The sequence below is a fragment of the Rattus norvegicus genome, chromosome 20, assembly GCF_021556685.1.
Source record: "Rattus norvegicus strain SHRSP/BbbUtx chromosome 20, alternate assembly SHRSP_T2T, whole genome shotgun sequence".
Classification (NCBI taxonomy): Eukaryota; Metazoa; Chordata; class Mammalia; order Rodentia; family Muridae; genus Rattus; species Rattus norvegicus.
Window position 1 is genome coordinate 56,911,595 of NC_141553.1, and position 16,711 is coordinate 56,928,305.

Here is a 16,711-nt window from a genome sequence, read left to right on the forward strand (position 1 = left end):
GTAGACCTATATTAAGTAAAATAAAAAATAAAGGTATTTAACATTTAGTTTCTACTTCTAAAGATTGTGTATTATGACATAGTAGGAAAGATACTTTAGAATTATAACCATGTTAATGTTGATAGTTGTAATACATTAACTGGAAATAATTATTTTTTTGGTTGATATAGTTGATTATTAAGCTGTATAACTCTTCTCCCTTTAGTTTGTTTGCTATTTCTTGTGTTTTAGATGCTTGTGACCACACCAGAAAAATGGGATGTAGTAACAAGAAAGAGTGTTGGGGATGTTGCTCTTTCCCAAATTGTAAAACTCCTGATTCTCGATGAGGTTCACTTGCTGCATGAAGACAGAGGCCCAGTGCTAGAAAGCATAGTTGCGAGGACCTTACGGCAGGTAATTAATTCTAAACTTCGATGGTCTCTGAGTCACTCTTCCCAGTCCAAGCCTCCACTTCCATCACAGTGCTTTCCACTAAAGGGAAATGGCATCCTTTCTGCTGGACCTCTTTCCTCTCTCTGAGAGACACCCAGCCCCTCTGCACCACCAGTATCCTAGGTGTCAGTGCATCCTTTTCCTCCTTGGTTCCTTGCCTTCCTTGGAAACCATTCTCTTCACTCTGTAAATTGTCCTTGTTTTGTTTTATATGTCTTAACTTTTCCTTCATAGAGTCTCTTCAGCCTAAAAACTTGTATTTACCAAATGTTGTAGTTTACAAATATTCCTTCAAATAAGTACAGTTTTTTCTACTTAACTTTTAGAAATGCTAATTTGTATTGGCTGCGTACCTTTTATTTTCCAACTATAAACAGATGGCGATTGTTTGAATGCAACCATAAATAATGTTTTATAGGTTCACCAGTTACTAAACAATTGTTTCAATATTAATGTCTAATGTATACTATTGATAAATATATAGTATTTAATAAATTTTGATACTTGAAACTTATCAAACCATCTTTTGTATTTATTGTTTTTTCTTGTGTAACTTTACAGGTAAGTACTGTATTTGTATCATTTGTCCCATTCCTCTTGTCCCACCAACCCCTCTTGTGCCTTTCAGTTCTTGGCCTCCTTCTCTTTAATTACCATTGTGACATATAGGCATATAAATGTATAAAAACAGCCTGATGAATTCATTCAGTTATGTTGATCACATGTGTATGTTCCTAGAACTGAAAATACAGACTTGGATAACAAAATTGGGATGTTTATCCCTGGGGAAGACTGATTCTCCCATTCTCTCAATTTTAATTATTTTGACATATCTATATATGCATATTGAGGTCTCTTAGAAAAGGGAATTTTAAATCTAAATGTGAAATTCATTCTCACCTACATACATCTGAGATATTTAGCCTGAAAGTAATTTTAATTGTCATTTTAGTGCATCAGAATTTTGACTTCAAATGAAGTCAGATACGGAATCTTCCATGCATGTCATCACATTGACACTCAAAGAGTTTCGCATGTTACAGCAATTTGGATTTCAGATTTTCAGATTAGATATGCTCACCTGACGTGTGTGTGTGTGTGTGTGTGTGTGTGTGTGTGTGTGTGTGTGTGTGTGTGCGTGTGTGCACGTGTGCGTGCGTGTTCCTGATGATTTCTGGCCATGCCTAGGTTCATAGCTGTCTCCATGTAACAGTGCTTTTATGTTTCCTTCACATGCATTTGCCACTGAGCTCTTCTTTATTCCCAGGTCAAGTATTTTCCTTTCCTTAAAGTTCTCCACTAATTTAATATTAACAGTTTTATAGTTCACATATGCAATATCTCTACTATACATCCATTTACTGTGTTCATATAAAAGAGAAATACAAAATTTCTAGAGTTGTTTTTAAATCAAGTTTTAAAACAGAGGTTTTCTATAAATGGACCATAAATTTCTGGAAAGATTACTGACTTGATTGTATTTTAAAATCTCTCGATGCACTTAAAAATAAATGTCATAGTTTGAATTAGAAAGGTCCCCGTAGAATCACATAAATGCGTGTTTAGTTGTCAGGGAGTGGCACTACTTTAGAAGTATTAGAAGGTGTTGCACTAAGTGTGGCTTTGTGGGAGGAAGTGTGTCCCAGGGGCAGGGATTTCAAAAAAGGTTTCAGAAGTCAAGCCACGCACAGTGTATCTCATGCTGCTGCCTACACATCTGGATATAGAACTCTCAGCAACTTCTCCAGCAACTCCATGCTTTCGACGATGATAATAGACTAAACCTCTGAAATGTAGGGCAAAACCAATTAAAATGCTTCCTTCCTCTATAAGAGTTGCCTTGGTCGGCACCTACATACGTAAAAGAAACCTTACTAAAGCTCAAAACACACATTGCACCTCACACAATAATAGTAGGAGATTTCAACACCCCACTCTCATCAATGGACAGATCATGGAAACAGAAATTAAACAGAGACGTAGACAGACTAAGAGAAGTCATGAGCCAAATGGACTGAACAGATATTTATAGAACATTCTATCCTAAAACAAAAGGATATACCTTCTTCTCAGCTCCTCATGGTACTTTCTCCAAAATTGACGATATAATTAATTGGTCAAAAAATGGGCCTCAACAGGTACAGAAAGATAGAAATAATCCCATGCGTGCTATCGGACCACCACGGCCTAAAACTGGTCTTCAATAACAATAAGGGAAGAATGCCCACATATACGTGGAAATTGAACAATGCTCTACTCAATGATAACCTGGTCAAGGAAGAAATAAAGAAAGAAATTAAAGACTTTTTAGAATTTAATGAAAATGAAGGTACAACATACCCAAACTTGTGGGACACAATGAAAGCTGTGCTAAGAGGAAAACTCATAGCGCTGAGTGCCTGCAGAAAGAAACAGGAAAGAGCATATGTCAGCAGCTTGACAGCACACGTAAAAGCTCTAGAAGAAAAAGAAGCAAATACACCCAGGAGGAGTAGAAGGCAGGAAATAATCAAACTCTGAGCTGAAATCAACCAAGTAGAAACAAAAAGGACCATAGAAAGAATCAACAGAACCAAAAGTTGGTTCTTTGAGAAAATCAACAAGATAGATAAACCCTTAGCCAGACTAACGAGAGGACACAGAGAGTGCGTCCAAATTAACAAAATCAGAAATGAAAAGGGAGACATAACAACAGATTCAGAAGAAATTCAAAATATCAGATCTTACTATAAAACCCTATATTCAACAAAACTTGAAAATCTGCAGGAAATGGACAATTTCCTAGACACATACCAGGTACCGAAGTTAAATCAGGAACAGATAAACCAGTTAAACAACCCCATAACTCCTAAGGAAATAGAAGCAGTCATTAAAGGTCTCCCAACCAAAAAGAGCCCAGGTCCAGACGGGTTTAGTGCAGAATTCTATCAGACCTTCATAGAAGACCTCATACCAATATTATCCAAACTATTCCACAAAATTGAAACAGATGGAGCACTACCGAATTCCTTCTATGAAGCCAAAATTACTCTTATACCTAAACCACACAAAGACCCAACAAAGAAAGAGAACTTCAGACCAATTTCCCTTATGAATATCGACACAAAAATACTCAATAAAATTCTGGCAAACCGAATCCAAGAGCACATCAAAACAATCATCCACAATGATCAAGTAGGCTTCATCCCAGGCATGCAGGGATGGTTTAATATACGGAAAACCATCAATGTGATCCATTATATAAATAAACTGAAAGAACAAAACCACATGATCATTTCATTAGATGCTGAGAAAGCATTTGACAAAATTCAACACCCCTTCATGATAAAAGTCCTGGAAAGAATAGGAATTCAAGACCCATACCTAAACATAGTAAAAGCCATATACAGCAAACCACTTGCTAACATTAAACTAAATGGAGAGAAACTTGAAGCAATCCTACTAAAATCAGGGACTAGACAAGGCTGCCCACTCTTTCCCTACTTATTCAATATAGTTCTTGAAGTTCTAGCCAGAGCAATCAGACAACAAAAAGAGGTCAAGGGGATACAGATCGGTAAAGAAGAAGACAAAATATCACTATTTGCAGATGATATGATAGTATATTTAAGTGATCCCAAAAGTTCCACCAGAGAACTACTGAAGCTGATAAACACCTTCAGCAAAGTGGCTGGGTATAAAATTAACCCAAATAAATCAGTAGCCTTCCTCTACACAAAAGAGAAACAAGCCGAGAAAGAAATTAGGGAAATGACACCCTTCATAATAGACCCAAATAATATAAACTACCTCGGTGTGACTTTAACCAAGCAAGTAAAAGATCTGTACAATAAGAACTTCAAGACACTGAAGAAAGAAATTGAAGAAGACCTCAGAAGATGGAAAGATCTCCCAAGCTCATGGATTGGCAGGATTAATATAGTAAAAATGGCCATTTTACCAAAAGCGATCTACAGATTCAATGCAATCCCCATCAAAATACCAATCCAATTCTTCAAAGAGTTAGACAGAACAATTTGCAAATTCATCTGGAATAACAAAAAACCCAGGATAGCTAAAGCTATCCTCAACAATAAAAGGACTTCAGGGGGAATCACTATCCCTGAACTCAAGCAGTATTACAGAGCAATAGTGATAAAAACTGCATGGTATTGGTACAGAGACAGACAGATAGACCAATGGAATAGAATTGAAGACCCAGAAATGAACCCACACACCTATGGTCACTTGATTTTTCACAAAGGAGCCAAAACCATCCAATGGAAAAAAGATAGCATTTTCAGCAAATGGTGCTGGTTCAACTGGAGGTCAACATGTAGAAGAATGCAGATTGGTCCATGCTTATCACCCTGTTCAAGGATTAAGTCCAAGTGGATCAAGGACCTCCACATCCAACCAGATACACTCAAACTAATAGAAGAAAAACTAGGGAAGCATCTGGAACACATGGGCACTGGAAAAAAATTTCCTGAACAAAACAGCAATGGCTTATGCTCTAAGATCAAGAATCGACAAATGGGATCTCATAAAACTGCAAAGCTTCTGTAAGGCAAAGGACACTGTGGTTAGGACAAAACGGCAACCAACAGATTGGGAAAAGATCTTTACCAATCCTACAACAGATAGAGGCCTTATATCCAAAATATACAAAGAACTCAAGAAGTTAGACCGCAGGGAGACAAATAACCCTATTAAAAAATGGGGTTCAGAGCTAAACAAACAATTCACAGCTGAGGAATGCCGAATGGCTGAGAAACACCTAAAGAAATGTTCAACATCTTTAGTCATAAGGGAAATGCAAATCAAAACAACCCTGAGATTTCACCTCACACCAGTGAAAATGGCTAAGATCAAAAAGTCTGGGGACAGCAAATGCTGGCGAGGATGCGGAGAAAGAAGAACATTCCTCCATTGTTGGTGGGGTTGCAGACTGGTACAACCATTCTGGAAATCAGTCTGGAGGTTCCTCAGAAAACTGGACATTGAACTGCCTGAGGATCCAGCTATACCTCTCTTGGGCATATACCCAAAAGATGCCCTAACATATAAAAAAGACACGTGCTCCACTATGTTCAACGCAGCCTTATTTATAATAGCCAGAAGCTGGAAAGAACCCCGATGCCCTTCAACAGAGGAATGAATACAGAAAATGTGGTACATCTACACAATGGAATATTACTCAGCTCTCAAAAACAATGACTTTATGAAATTCATAGGCAAATGGCTGGAACTGGAAAATATCATCCTGAGTGAGCTAACCCAATCACAGAAAGACATACATGGTATGCACTCATTGATAAGTGGCTATTAGCCCAAATGCTTGAATTACCCTAAATGCCTAGAACAAATGAAACTCAAGACGGATGATCAAAACGTGAATGCTTCACTCCTTCTTTAAATGGGGAACAAGTATACCCTTGGCAGGGAAGAGAGAGGCAAAGATTAAAACAGAGACTGAAGGAACACGCGTTCAGAGCCTGCCCCACATGTGGCCCATACATATACAGCCACCCAATTAGACAAGATGGATGAAGCAAAGAAGTGCAGACTGACAGGAGCCGGATGTAGATCGCTCCTGAGAGACACAGCCAGAATACAGCAAATACAGAGGTGAATGCCAGCAGCAAACCACTGAACTGAGTATAGGACCCCCGTTGAAGGAATCAGAGAAAGAACTGGAAGATCTTGAAGGGGCTCGAGACCCCATATGTACAACAATGCCAAGCAACCAGAGCTTCCAGGGACTAAGCCACTACCTAAAGACTATACATGGACTGACCCTGGACTCTGACCTCATAGGTAGCAATGAATATCCTAGTAAGAGCACCAGTGTAAGGGGAAGCCCTGGGTCCTGCTAAGACTGAACCCCCAGTGAAATAGACTGTTGGGGGGAGGGCGGCAATGGAGGGAGGGTGGGGAGGGGGATGTTTGCCCGGAAACCGGGAAAGGGAACAACACTCGAAATGTATATAAGAAATACTCAAGTTAATAAAAAAAAAAAAAAGTTGCCTTGGTCATAGTTTTTTTTTCATAGCAATACAACAGACTAAGACAAAATTGGAAACTCTTTTCATATTATAATTATATCAGTCCTTCCTCCCTCCAAACATTATCCTAGATTCCCATTCCTTACTTGCTTTTAAATTCATGCCTGCTTTTTCTTTAATTGTTGTTGTATGTGTAATTCTAAATGTATAAATACAGCCTGATACATACAATGTTGCATAAGCATATGTATATATGTATATGTATGTATGCATGTATGTTTGTAGAGATGACCATTTTTTGTATTGGGTAAGCAGTTGGTGTACTCTTTCCTGGGGTTGACTTATTCTCTCACCCACCACGCTCCTTAGTAGTATTTATTTATTTGTCTAGAATTGAAGCTTATAAGCATCTCCTTTTCTTATTAACATACGTATTAGTGTTATCTTTTATAGGTCATATTTAGGCAGCCATGTTGACATTCTATGGGTATAGTTTCTCACAGTTCTAGGAGACTGAATCTCAACGAAAACTCCCTACTGTGCTGCCTAGGAGAGGAGTGACTACACTCTGTAGCTGGTGGTGGGGCAGGACAACTCTGGCTAGCTTGCACCTTGGGACCAGCTGTCTCACACTACCCAAGCAATAAGTTGGGTCAGTATTCCAGGGTGCCACCTCTAGTGAGGGCATGGGCCAATTCTATATAGCTCTCCAATATCAGCATGACCCCAGGTGGACGCCCAAATGAGCAACATCTGCCTAGTGATAACATGTAGAAATTATTATCAATCCTGGCTTTTGGTTATTGAATTCCTATATGAAAGACACAACATACACAATCTTTATAGTTTCAATATGCCTTAAGCAGCACAGTAGCTGGGTTGCTGCCTACCCTCCATGCTATTAGAATCTACTTTCCCATGCATAAGCCTGAATTATTAATATTTTCTGTGTTCCATCTAGGCTGCTCCTAACTCCAATTGGGCAGCCCTTGGGGCCACTTTTTTTGTGGATCAGCTAACCCATGGAGGTTCTCCCTTCTCCTCTCATGTACTGTCTTCTTTGTCTTCCTGACCCCAAGCCTGCAAAACCTAAACATTGCCTATTGTCTCTTATGCCCAGGTATTGACTGTTGAATCTTTATTTACCCATCACAGTTAACTGGGAGAAGAGTCACTCATTGTCTTACTTTCGGACTCTTTTGTCTTTGGGGGAACCATTCTTGGGGGCCTCAGATTAGCATTAGAATACAAGCACCATTAAGCCAACCCAGTACAGTAACACAGATATCAACACAGACCACTGCTGCTGCAGGCCCATGACCTAGACATGGTACATGTCTAGGCTAGGACCTCACGATGGCCTCAGGTGGCATAGCAAGCCACTAACATCAGGCTGTTTGTTCATCACTACCCTCAGGTCTCTAGTTCAGCCTCCTTTCATTGTGCACATATCATTGTGCTTCTCATTCTCTTCCATTCCCCACCACTTAGACACTCATCTTAGTGGGGCCAGGGTCCTAGGTTCTTCTGTGTAGTGTCTGGGCAGGGATCATCTTGTTTGAGTGTGAATTGTCTTGACATGTTCTGCCTGAGTGGAGCCCTGTGAGAGTTGTCTTGGGCATGCTCTGCCCCTAGGAAATTATTTAAAGTAGAAATAAAAATGTGGAGAAATTTAGAGACCATGTAAAAAGAATCTAATCTGTATTTCTGTTAGATTGCAGATAGACTATGAAGGGAAATGAAGGGCATTATGATTTGGAAGCATGTGCTTTTGTAGCTCATTTCTGAAAACTAGTCTGTGGAAACAAACAGCATAAACTCAAAGAAAATGATTCCATATAATTGAGGCTTTCTTTTTAAAGTCAAAGATGAAGAGCAACCAGAATGTTCTGCAGCACAGGAATGACTTGGTAAACTGCATTCAGTTTCTCCAACAGTACGCTACATTGGAGGCTTTAAAAACAGTGAGGCCATGAACTGAAGTTCATACCTACCCAGGCTACATTCCTTATGGAACAGGAGTCTGTCCTGTTTGTGGAACGAGCTAATCTTACGGGAAGAAAAAGAGTATAATATATTTACATTCATTCACTGTTTCATTTAATGAACTCTAACCATATGTTTACTAAATACTTCCAAGTACTATGAATGTAGTGCTAAAGAAAATAAAGTCCTTGGATATACTTGGCTTTAAGCAGGCATAGGGTGAGGTATGTCTGTGACGGCAGTTGCAGGAAGCTCAGATGGAATCGGAGGAGAATTTATAATGTATCACTTTTCAACATGTCAGTACATAAATGTGCACACACTACACCTATGTAAAGTTCAGAGACCTTAAAGCTCAGTGTGATGTACAAAGTCAGGTATTGTCTAACGCCGCATCAGAGTAGCTTCAACGATGCATGTGGTCGTGACACAGAAGACACACAAAAGGTCTGTGACTGCTTCTGTTCCTTCCACAACTTATCTTACTCGACGCTTGTTTGTATCCCAGATTTTACCCCGAGAGTTTGAATAAGAGTTTTCAGGTTATCTTTTACAGCAAATATAATGATTTTGATCCTCATTTTGTTTTTTTTTGCTTTATGCCTTGGTATTTGATATTGGGGCCATTTTCACAGAGCCATGATGCGTGAACACAGGTGGTCCAGATTTATTTGCGGTGAGCAGCTTTTCGAGTCCAGTCCATCAAGCTAAAAGCATTCCACAAGACTTTCTTGCAATTGTAGAGTTTTAGAGGCCAAGCAAAAGTTGTCTACACATTGTTAGAGGAGTGTGGCCATGTGTTCACACTACAATAATTTAACTAGCCTGAGTTTTAGCTTCCCATCGAGTCAGGAAGTGGCATGAGGTTTGCCTTCAGTCCATCCTGACTGTGTATACTGTATTATCTACCTGGTTGTACTACATGTAGTTTGATTTAGAGAACATATCAATATGCAGCTTATTCCACTGTCCCATTATCATCTTCATAATATTACCAGTTTTCACTGGTTTTCTACACTTTTCTTACTTGTAATCCTAAGGTATCAGGTAGGTAGGTAGTTATTGAAGTTTACTACAGGCTGGTCATCTCATTTTGTTGTCCATCAGTCTTTCAGCTACTGTGGGTTCCAGCCATTTGAAAGTATTTTATTGGTTCCCTTTCTTTATAGCACAGTAACCCTGTATTCTAGCTGTCACACAACTTTCTTGAGATAGAATGAAGTTTTTTTTTTTTTCCTCTGTGTGCAATTAAGGCTTCTAAATGACAGTTACACAGTTACTTCATTCTTGGTCACATTGTGCAAACATTGATTAAAAATATACTGTTCTTTTAACCTGTCACATACTACTTTGTTTAATTAAAATAGTCATTCTTCTTTCAACGTACTAAAAGGAGATGACTGGAATAAACATGTGTTCCCTCTGTTTCTGCTTTGTACAGTTTTAGCATTTATCAATGCTTGATAATCAAAACTAGCTGTCCTTCATTCTTTAAATTTCTGTATTTTCCACTAGATTTTAATCTCCTTGATATAAATGTATTTTTGATTCTCATATATTTCTGAGGTGCTAGTGTAGTGCTCATAACACTTGGTATTAAAAAGCATGTTCCTGTTTGTTTCTCGTGATTACTAAGTATTTCCAGTAGATGGCAGTGTTTCACATCATACTGAGCCATGACTCAGTAATGTGAGTGCTGCTGGAAGCTATTCCAGTTCAGTGTAACTTCTGTTTCTGATAGAAGTCAAATGCTGCCTTAGGGACTGTATTCACAACACACTTGGCATGATCAGACAGTAAGATAAATACATGAGATTATAAATTATTGCACTTAACAACAATCAACTAACACTGCTTCTTAACTTTTTCAACAAGGAGACAGACTGTCTAAACATAAACTTTATAAAATAGTGATTATAAAGTGTACTATAAAAGGCCTTGGGTTCTATTATCAGCACTGTTCCCACCCTCCACCCTAGAGAGTTAACTCCTAGTTTCTGGGGTAAAGATGAGAAAAAATCTTCAAGACGTGGGTTTTGTACTGTTCACCGTGACTCTTTGTAACTGGTTCACATTGTTGGGAATTCTTTAATTAGGGTGAAATTTGAAATGGGTTTTTGCTGTTTTATATAAGATGGCTTTTAATGAGTCTAAATCCATGAATGGTATTTCTTTCTTTGTATTTATGTTTTGACCTAATGCCATCTGTTTTTAGTACTCAAAATTATGTTTCAAGTAGTCTTTGTGCGTGTGGGTCTGCACTGTACTCAGTACTGCATGACCTGGTTCTTGTGGATTGTGCAGTCACCAGTGTAGGTGGCTGGATGGTTCTGGAGTTGTGAAGGTTTCCATAACTTGAGGAGGCTAGGAATTTTGGATCAGACTGGAGCTGATGTGGGTGCTGAGAACCAAGTCCTCAACAAAAATGTCCATGATCTCAAACACTAAGCCATCTCTCTGACTCTCTCACTCAGTTATTGCTAATGCAAAAGATAATCTGCAAAGGCTGCATGGTATAAAAGTAAGGTACTACAGGAAGATAGGGGCAGTCAAGCTGCAGGAGCCCTGCTTTGCTTATTTCATTGTTATCTCCAAAACCGAGCCTTCTTAACAGCCTTGACTTTGATACCAATGCTTTAACAACATGGTGATGTGTGTTCATCATCAAGTATACGGAACAGTCAGACAGTCCCTTAATTTTATTGCTTTACACATATTATAATCAGAATCTGACATTTGTTTGTTGGATTGGGGGAGTTTTTATTTTTAGACAATTGTGAGGACCAAACTCAAGGCCCGGTGTATAGCAGGCCAGCTCTTTACCAGGTATCTAAGTTTCCAGCCCGAGTTTTTGAAATTTATTGAATTAATTTCATTGTTATAAAGCTGTTACAGCTATTTAATGTCAATTCCATAAGTTCTAATGATAGTAAATAAGGAGTACGGTGTGTGGGGAGTGGGGAATGTTACATGGTCTTACACATGCTAAGCAAGTGATCTATTACTGAGCCACATACCCTGGGCCTATATCTATTGTGCCTTCACGTTTAGATGATAACACCTCTGTGACTTCATATCCATTTCCTGTGCTATAATTTTTAGTAGCTCTTATTGATAGGATACATGATAGGTTAATCTGAGGTTTTTGTTTTGGTTAAGTTTTATTTAAGTAAATAAATTCCTTTTGAAATCACCCTTACAGGTTGAATCCACACAGAGTATGATAAGAATCCTTGGCTTATCTGCAACCTTGCCCAACTACCTGGATGTTGCTACATTTTTACATGTTAACCCCTACATTGGTCTTTTCTACTTTGATGGCCGTTTTCGACCTGTACCTCTGGGACAGACATTTTTAGGGATTAAAAGTGCAAATAAGGTAAGAGTTCATTATGACAGTTGTACTTCTAAAAGAAATATTTTTATTGGCGTATTGTCGAATACATAATTGGGATTAAATGCTACCCAGCATCACTTCCACAACATACAAGTATGGCTTCAAATGAAGTCAGGCACACTTCTTATGGCTCCTAGTCTTCCTGCAGAATGATTTCTTAGGGTAGGCAGCAATCTTTCAACTTGTATTTTGTAATTTTAGCTGTTAACTTCTCAGAGTTATTTTAGTTTAATTGAAGGGCATTGTGAAATAATAAAATCTGTAATTAAATCAGTAATATATATTTTATTACAATGTTAATTTAAAATAAAAGAATAATTGAAATTGAAAAGTAATTTCATGCTAGCAGCCAATGAGGGAGAATTTTGCTTCAGAAAGTATATTTTAATTATCGTATTAACTGTATATAAATAATATTTTTAATGTTCTATGTAATGCTTTAAATGTAGGCATTCCATTAATAGTACCACCATTGTGCCATTTGTAGTGTTGGTGTTCTTAGTACAGTTTTCTGATAATGTAAGTAAAGCTCACTTAAAATTTATTCTGTTCAACTCATATTCTTCCTTAGATGAAATAGCTTTAGGATGACATTCAAAATTCTTTTGACATCTTTTCTAAAAAAGAACCAATTAAAATTGTTAGCATTAATCTAAACTTGGCTTTTCATTAATTAGATTAGATTTAATGTAACAAGTTTATTAGCAAAACAGCTATTTTCGCCTCATACTCTTAAAATGTTGGATGAATACTCAGTAAATGAATATTTAATTTATGCATATGAATGCTGGTGCCTGAGGAGGCTAAGAATTTTGGATCAGACTGGAGCTGACATGGGTGCTGAGAACCAAGTCCTCGACAAAAATGTCCATGATCTCAAACACTAAGCCATCTTTCTGGAGTGAGAACTCAGTTATCGCTATTGCAAAAGATAATCTGCAAAGGCTGCATGGTATAAAAGTAAGGTACTACAGGAAGATAGGGGCAGTCAAGCTGCAGGAGCCCTGCAGTCCAGACTGCTCTCAGATCTGAACGGACCCGGTCAAACAGCTCCCTGCACCCAAATCCCGTGGGAGGGAGAGCTAGACCTTCACAGGGACAGGTACGCCTAGGAATCCAGAGGAGACTACTCTCTGCCCACATTTCTGACTCTAGAGGAAAACGCCTAGCACCATCTAGGCCCCCTGTCCACAGGGACCCAGGAGAAGTAGGGGCAGGCCCTTCTGGTTCCCGCCCACAGGGACAGAAACGATTACATGCCTGAAAGCAGAAAACTGTTCCCATAACTGGCTGAAAGAAAACAGGAAAACAGGTCTACAGCACTCCTGACAAACAGGCATATAGGACGGTCAAGCCACTGTCAGAAATAGCAGAACAAGGTAACACCAGAGACAACCTGATGGCGAGAGACAAGCACAAGAACCCAAGCAACAGAAACCAAGACTACGTGGCATCATCAGAGCCCAATTCTCCCACCAAAGCAAACACTGAATATCCAAACACACCAGAAAAGCAAGATCTAGATTTAAAATCACATTTGATCGTGATGATGGAGGACTTTAAGAAAGACATAAAGAACTCCCTTAAAGAAGTGTAGGAAAGCACAAGTAAACAAGTAGAAGCCCTTAGAGAGGAAACACAAAAATCCCTGAAAGAATTACAGGAAAACACAATCAAACAAAGAATTACAGGAAAACACAATCAAACAGGTGAAAGAATTGAAAATGGAAATAGAAAAAATAAAGAAAGCACAAAGGGAGACAATCCTGGATATAAAAACCAAAAGAAGAGGCCAGGAGCTGCAGATACAAGCATCACCAACAGAATACAAGAGATAGAAGAGAGAATCTCAGTAGCAGAAGATTCCATAGAAACCATCAACACAACTGTCAAAGATAATGGAAAATGGAAAAAACACTGACCCAAAAGATATAGGAAATCCAGGACACAATAAGAAGATCAAACCTAAGGATAACAGTTATAGAAGAGAGTGAAGACTCCCAATTCAAAGGACCAGTAAATATCTTCAACAAAATCATAGAAGAAAACTTCCCTAACCTAAAGAAAGAGATGCCCATAAACATACAAGAAGCCTACAGAACTCCAAATAGATTGGACCAGAAAAGAAAATCCTCCTGTCACATAATAGCGAAAACACCAAATGCACAAAACAAAGAATATTAAAAGCAGTAAGGGAAAAAGGTCAAGTAACATGTAAAGGAAGACCTATCAGAATTACACCAGACTCCTCACCAGAGACTATGAAAGCCAGAAGATCCTGGACAGATGTCATACAGACCATAAGAGAACACAAATGCCAGCCTAGGTTACTGTATCCAGCAAAACTCTCAATTGACATAGATGGAGAAACCAAAATATTCCATGAAAAACGAAATTTACACAATATCTTTCTACAATTCCAGCCCAGCAAAGGATAATAAATGGTAAAGCCCAATACTAGGAGGCAAGCTACACCCTAGAAAAACCAAGGAACTAATCATTTTGCAACAAAAAAAGAGAAGACAAGCACGCAAACATAATCTTACCTCCAAATACGACGATAACAGGAAGCAACAATCACTATTCCTTAATATCTCTCAACATAAATGGACTCAATTCCCCAATAAAAGGATACAGATTTACAAACAGGATACGTAATGAGGACCCAGCATTTTGCTGCCTACAGGAAACATACCTCAGAGACAAAGACAGACACTACCTCAGAGTGAAAGGCTGGAAAACAACTTTCCAAGCAAATGGTCGGAAGAAGCAAGCTGGAGTAGCCATTCTAATATCAAATAAAATCGATTTTCAACCAAAAGTCATCAAAAAAGATAAGGAAGGACACTTCATATTCATCAAAGGAAAAATCCACCAAGATGAACTCTCAATCCTAAATATCTGTGCTCCAAATACAAGGGGATCTACATACATAAAAGAAACCTTATTAAAGCTCAAAGCACACATTGCACCTCACACAATAATAGTAGGAGATTTCACCACCCAACTCTCATCAATGGACAGATCCTGGAAACAGAAATTAAACAGAGACATAAACAGACTAAGAGAAGTCATGAACCAAATGGATTTGACAGATATTTATAGAACATTCTATCCTAAAGCAAAAGCATATACATTCTTCTCACCACCTCATGGTACTTTCTCCAAAATTGACCATATAATTGGTTATAAAACGAGCCTCAACAGATACAGAAAGATAGAAATAATCCCATGCGTCCTATCAGACCACCACAGGCTAAAGCTGGTATTCAATAACAATAAGGGAACAATGCCCACATATACATGGAAGTTGAACAATGCTCTACTCAATGATAACCTGGTCAAGGAAGAAATAAAGAAATTAAAGACTTCTAGGAATTTAATGAAAATAAAGGTATAACATACCCAAACTTATGGGACACAATGAAAGCTGTGGAAGAAGAAAACTCATAGCGCTGAGTGCCTGCAGAAAGAAACAGGAGAGAGCATATATCAGCAGCTTGACAGCACACCTAAAAGCTCTAGAACAAAAAGAAGCAAATACACCCAGGAGGAGTAGAAGGCAGGAAATAATCAAACTCAGAGCTGAAATCAACCAAATAGAAACAAAAAGGATTATAATAGAAACAAAAAGGACTATACAAAGAATCAACAGAACCAAAAGCTGGTTCTTTGAGAAAATCAACAAGATAGATAAATCCTTAGCCAGACTAACCAGAGGACACAGAGAGTGTGTCCAAATTAACAAAATCAAAAATGAAAAGGGAGAATCAGAGGAAATTCAAAAAATCATCAGATCCTACTACAAAGGAGCCAAAACCATCCAATGGAAAAAAGATAGCCTTTTCAGCAAATGGTGCTGGTTCAACTGGAGGTCAGCATGTAGAAGAATGCAGATCGATCCATGCTTATCACCCTGTACAAAGCTTAAGTCCAAGTGGATCAAGGACCTCCACATCAGACCAGATACACTCAAACTAATAGAAGAAAAAGTGGGGAAGCATCTCGAAAACACATGGGCACTGGAGAAAATTTTCTGAACAAAACAGCAGTGGCTTATGGTCTAAGATCAAGAATCGAAAAATGGAATCTCATAAAACTACACAGCTTCTGTAAGGCAAAGCACGCTGTTGTTAGGACAAAACAGTAGCCAATACATTGGGAAAATATCTTTACCAATGCTGAAACTGATAAAGGGCTTATATCCAAAATATAAAAAGAACTCATGAAGGTAGACCGCAGGGAGACAAATAACCCTATTAAAAATGGGGTTCACTGCTATACAAAGAAGTCTCAGCTGAGTAATGTCGAATCTCTGCGAAGCACCTAAGGAAATGTTCAACATCTTTATTCATAAGGGAAATGTAAATCAAAGCAACACTGAGATTCCACCTCACACCAGTTAGAATGGCTAAGATCAAAAACTCCAGCATTCCCTTTTAGAGTTAGAGAAAAAAAAGTATAGTTTATGTCATGGTAATGATTGTGACATACATTTGGGGTCCAATTAATATTTACTTTGTGTTTTTCTAGCATTCCTTGCTATATAGCTTGTTATTTAGTTCATTTCAGTGTGTCATCAATATGAATATAAATTATTTTTAGATTTTCCAGATTTGTAGCTTAAATTATAGAAGATGGTTTTTACAGATGTTTTAAAATATTTCAAATGCATGTAAGCCATCTTAAATCTTAATTTTTTTTAACTACATTATGTAGATCACTTAAAGGCAATTAAATTTAAAGTGTTTTCCATATCACTATGGTAGTATTGTATTTTACAATGTTGAATGGAGAAGTGATGGAATGTTTTTAGAGGTTTGATATTTGGCAATTAAAGGAATTTACATACTGTATTGTGGATAATAAATTATGTTTCTTATAATTACCAATTTTTATATTATTA

At 38.0% G+C, this 16,711-nt stretch overlaps 1 protein-coding gene across 10 annotated transcripts in view; it reads left to right on the forward strand.

Moving 5' to 3' along the window:
- Ascc3 (activating signal cointegrator 1 complex subunit 3) overlaps positions 1 to 16,711 on the forward strand; it is a 280,053-nt gene that overhangs the window by 79,091 nt on the left and 184,251 nt on the right. For all 10 annotated transcript variants that reach the window (XR_015644791.1, XM_087597565.1, XM_087597567.1 and 7 more), the window contains 2 exon segments: positions 232 to 396; positions 11,611 to 11,787. Coding sequence is in view for 9 of the 10 variants with exons in the window: in XM_087597565.1 (XP_087453691.1) it covers positions 232 to 396; positions 11,611 to 11,787 (342 nt within the window). In the remaining variant the exon portion in view is untranslated.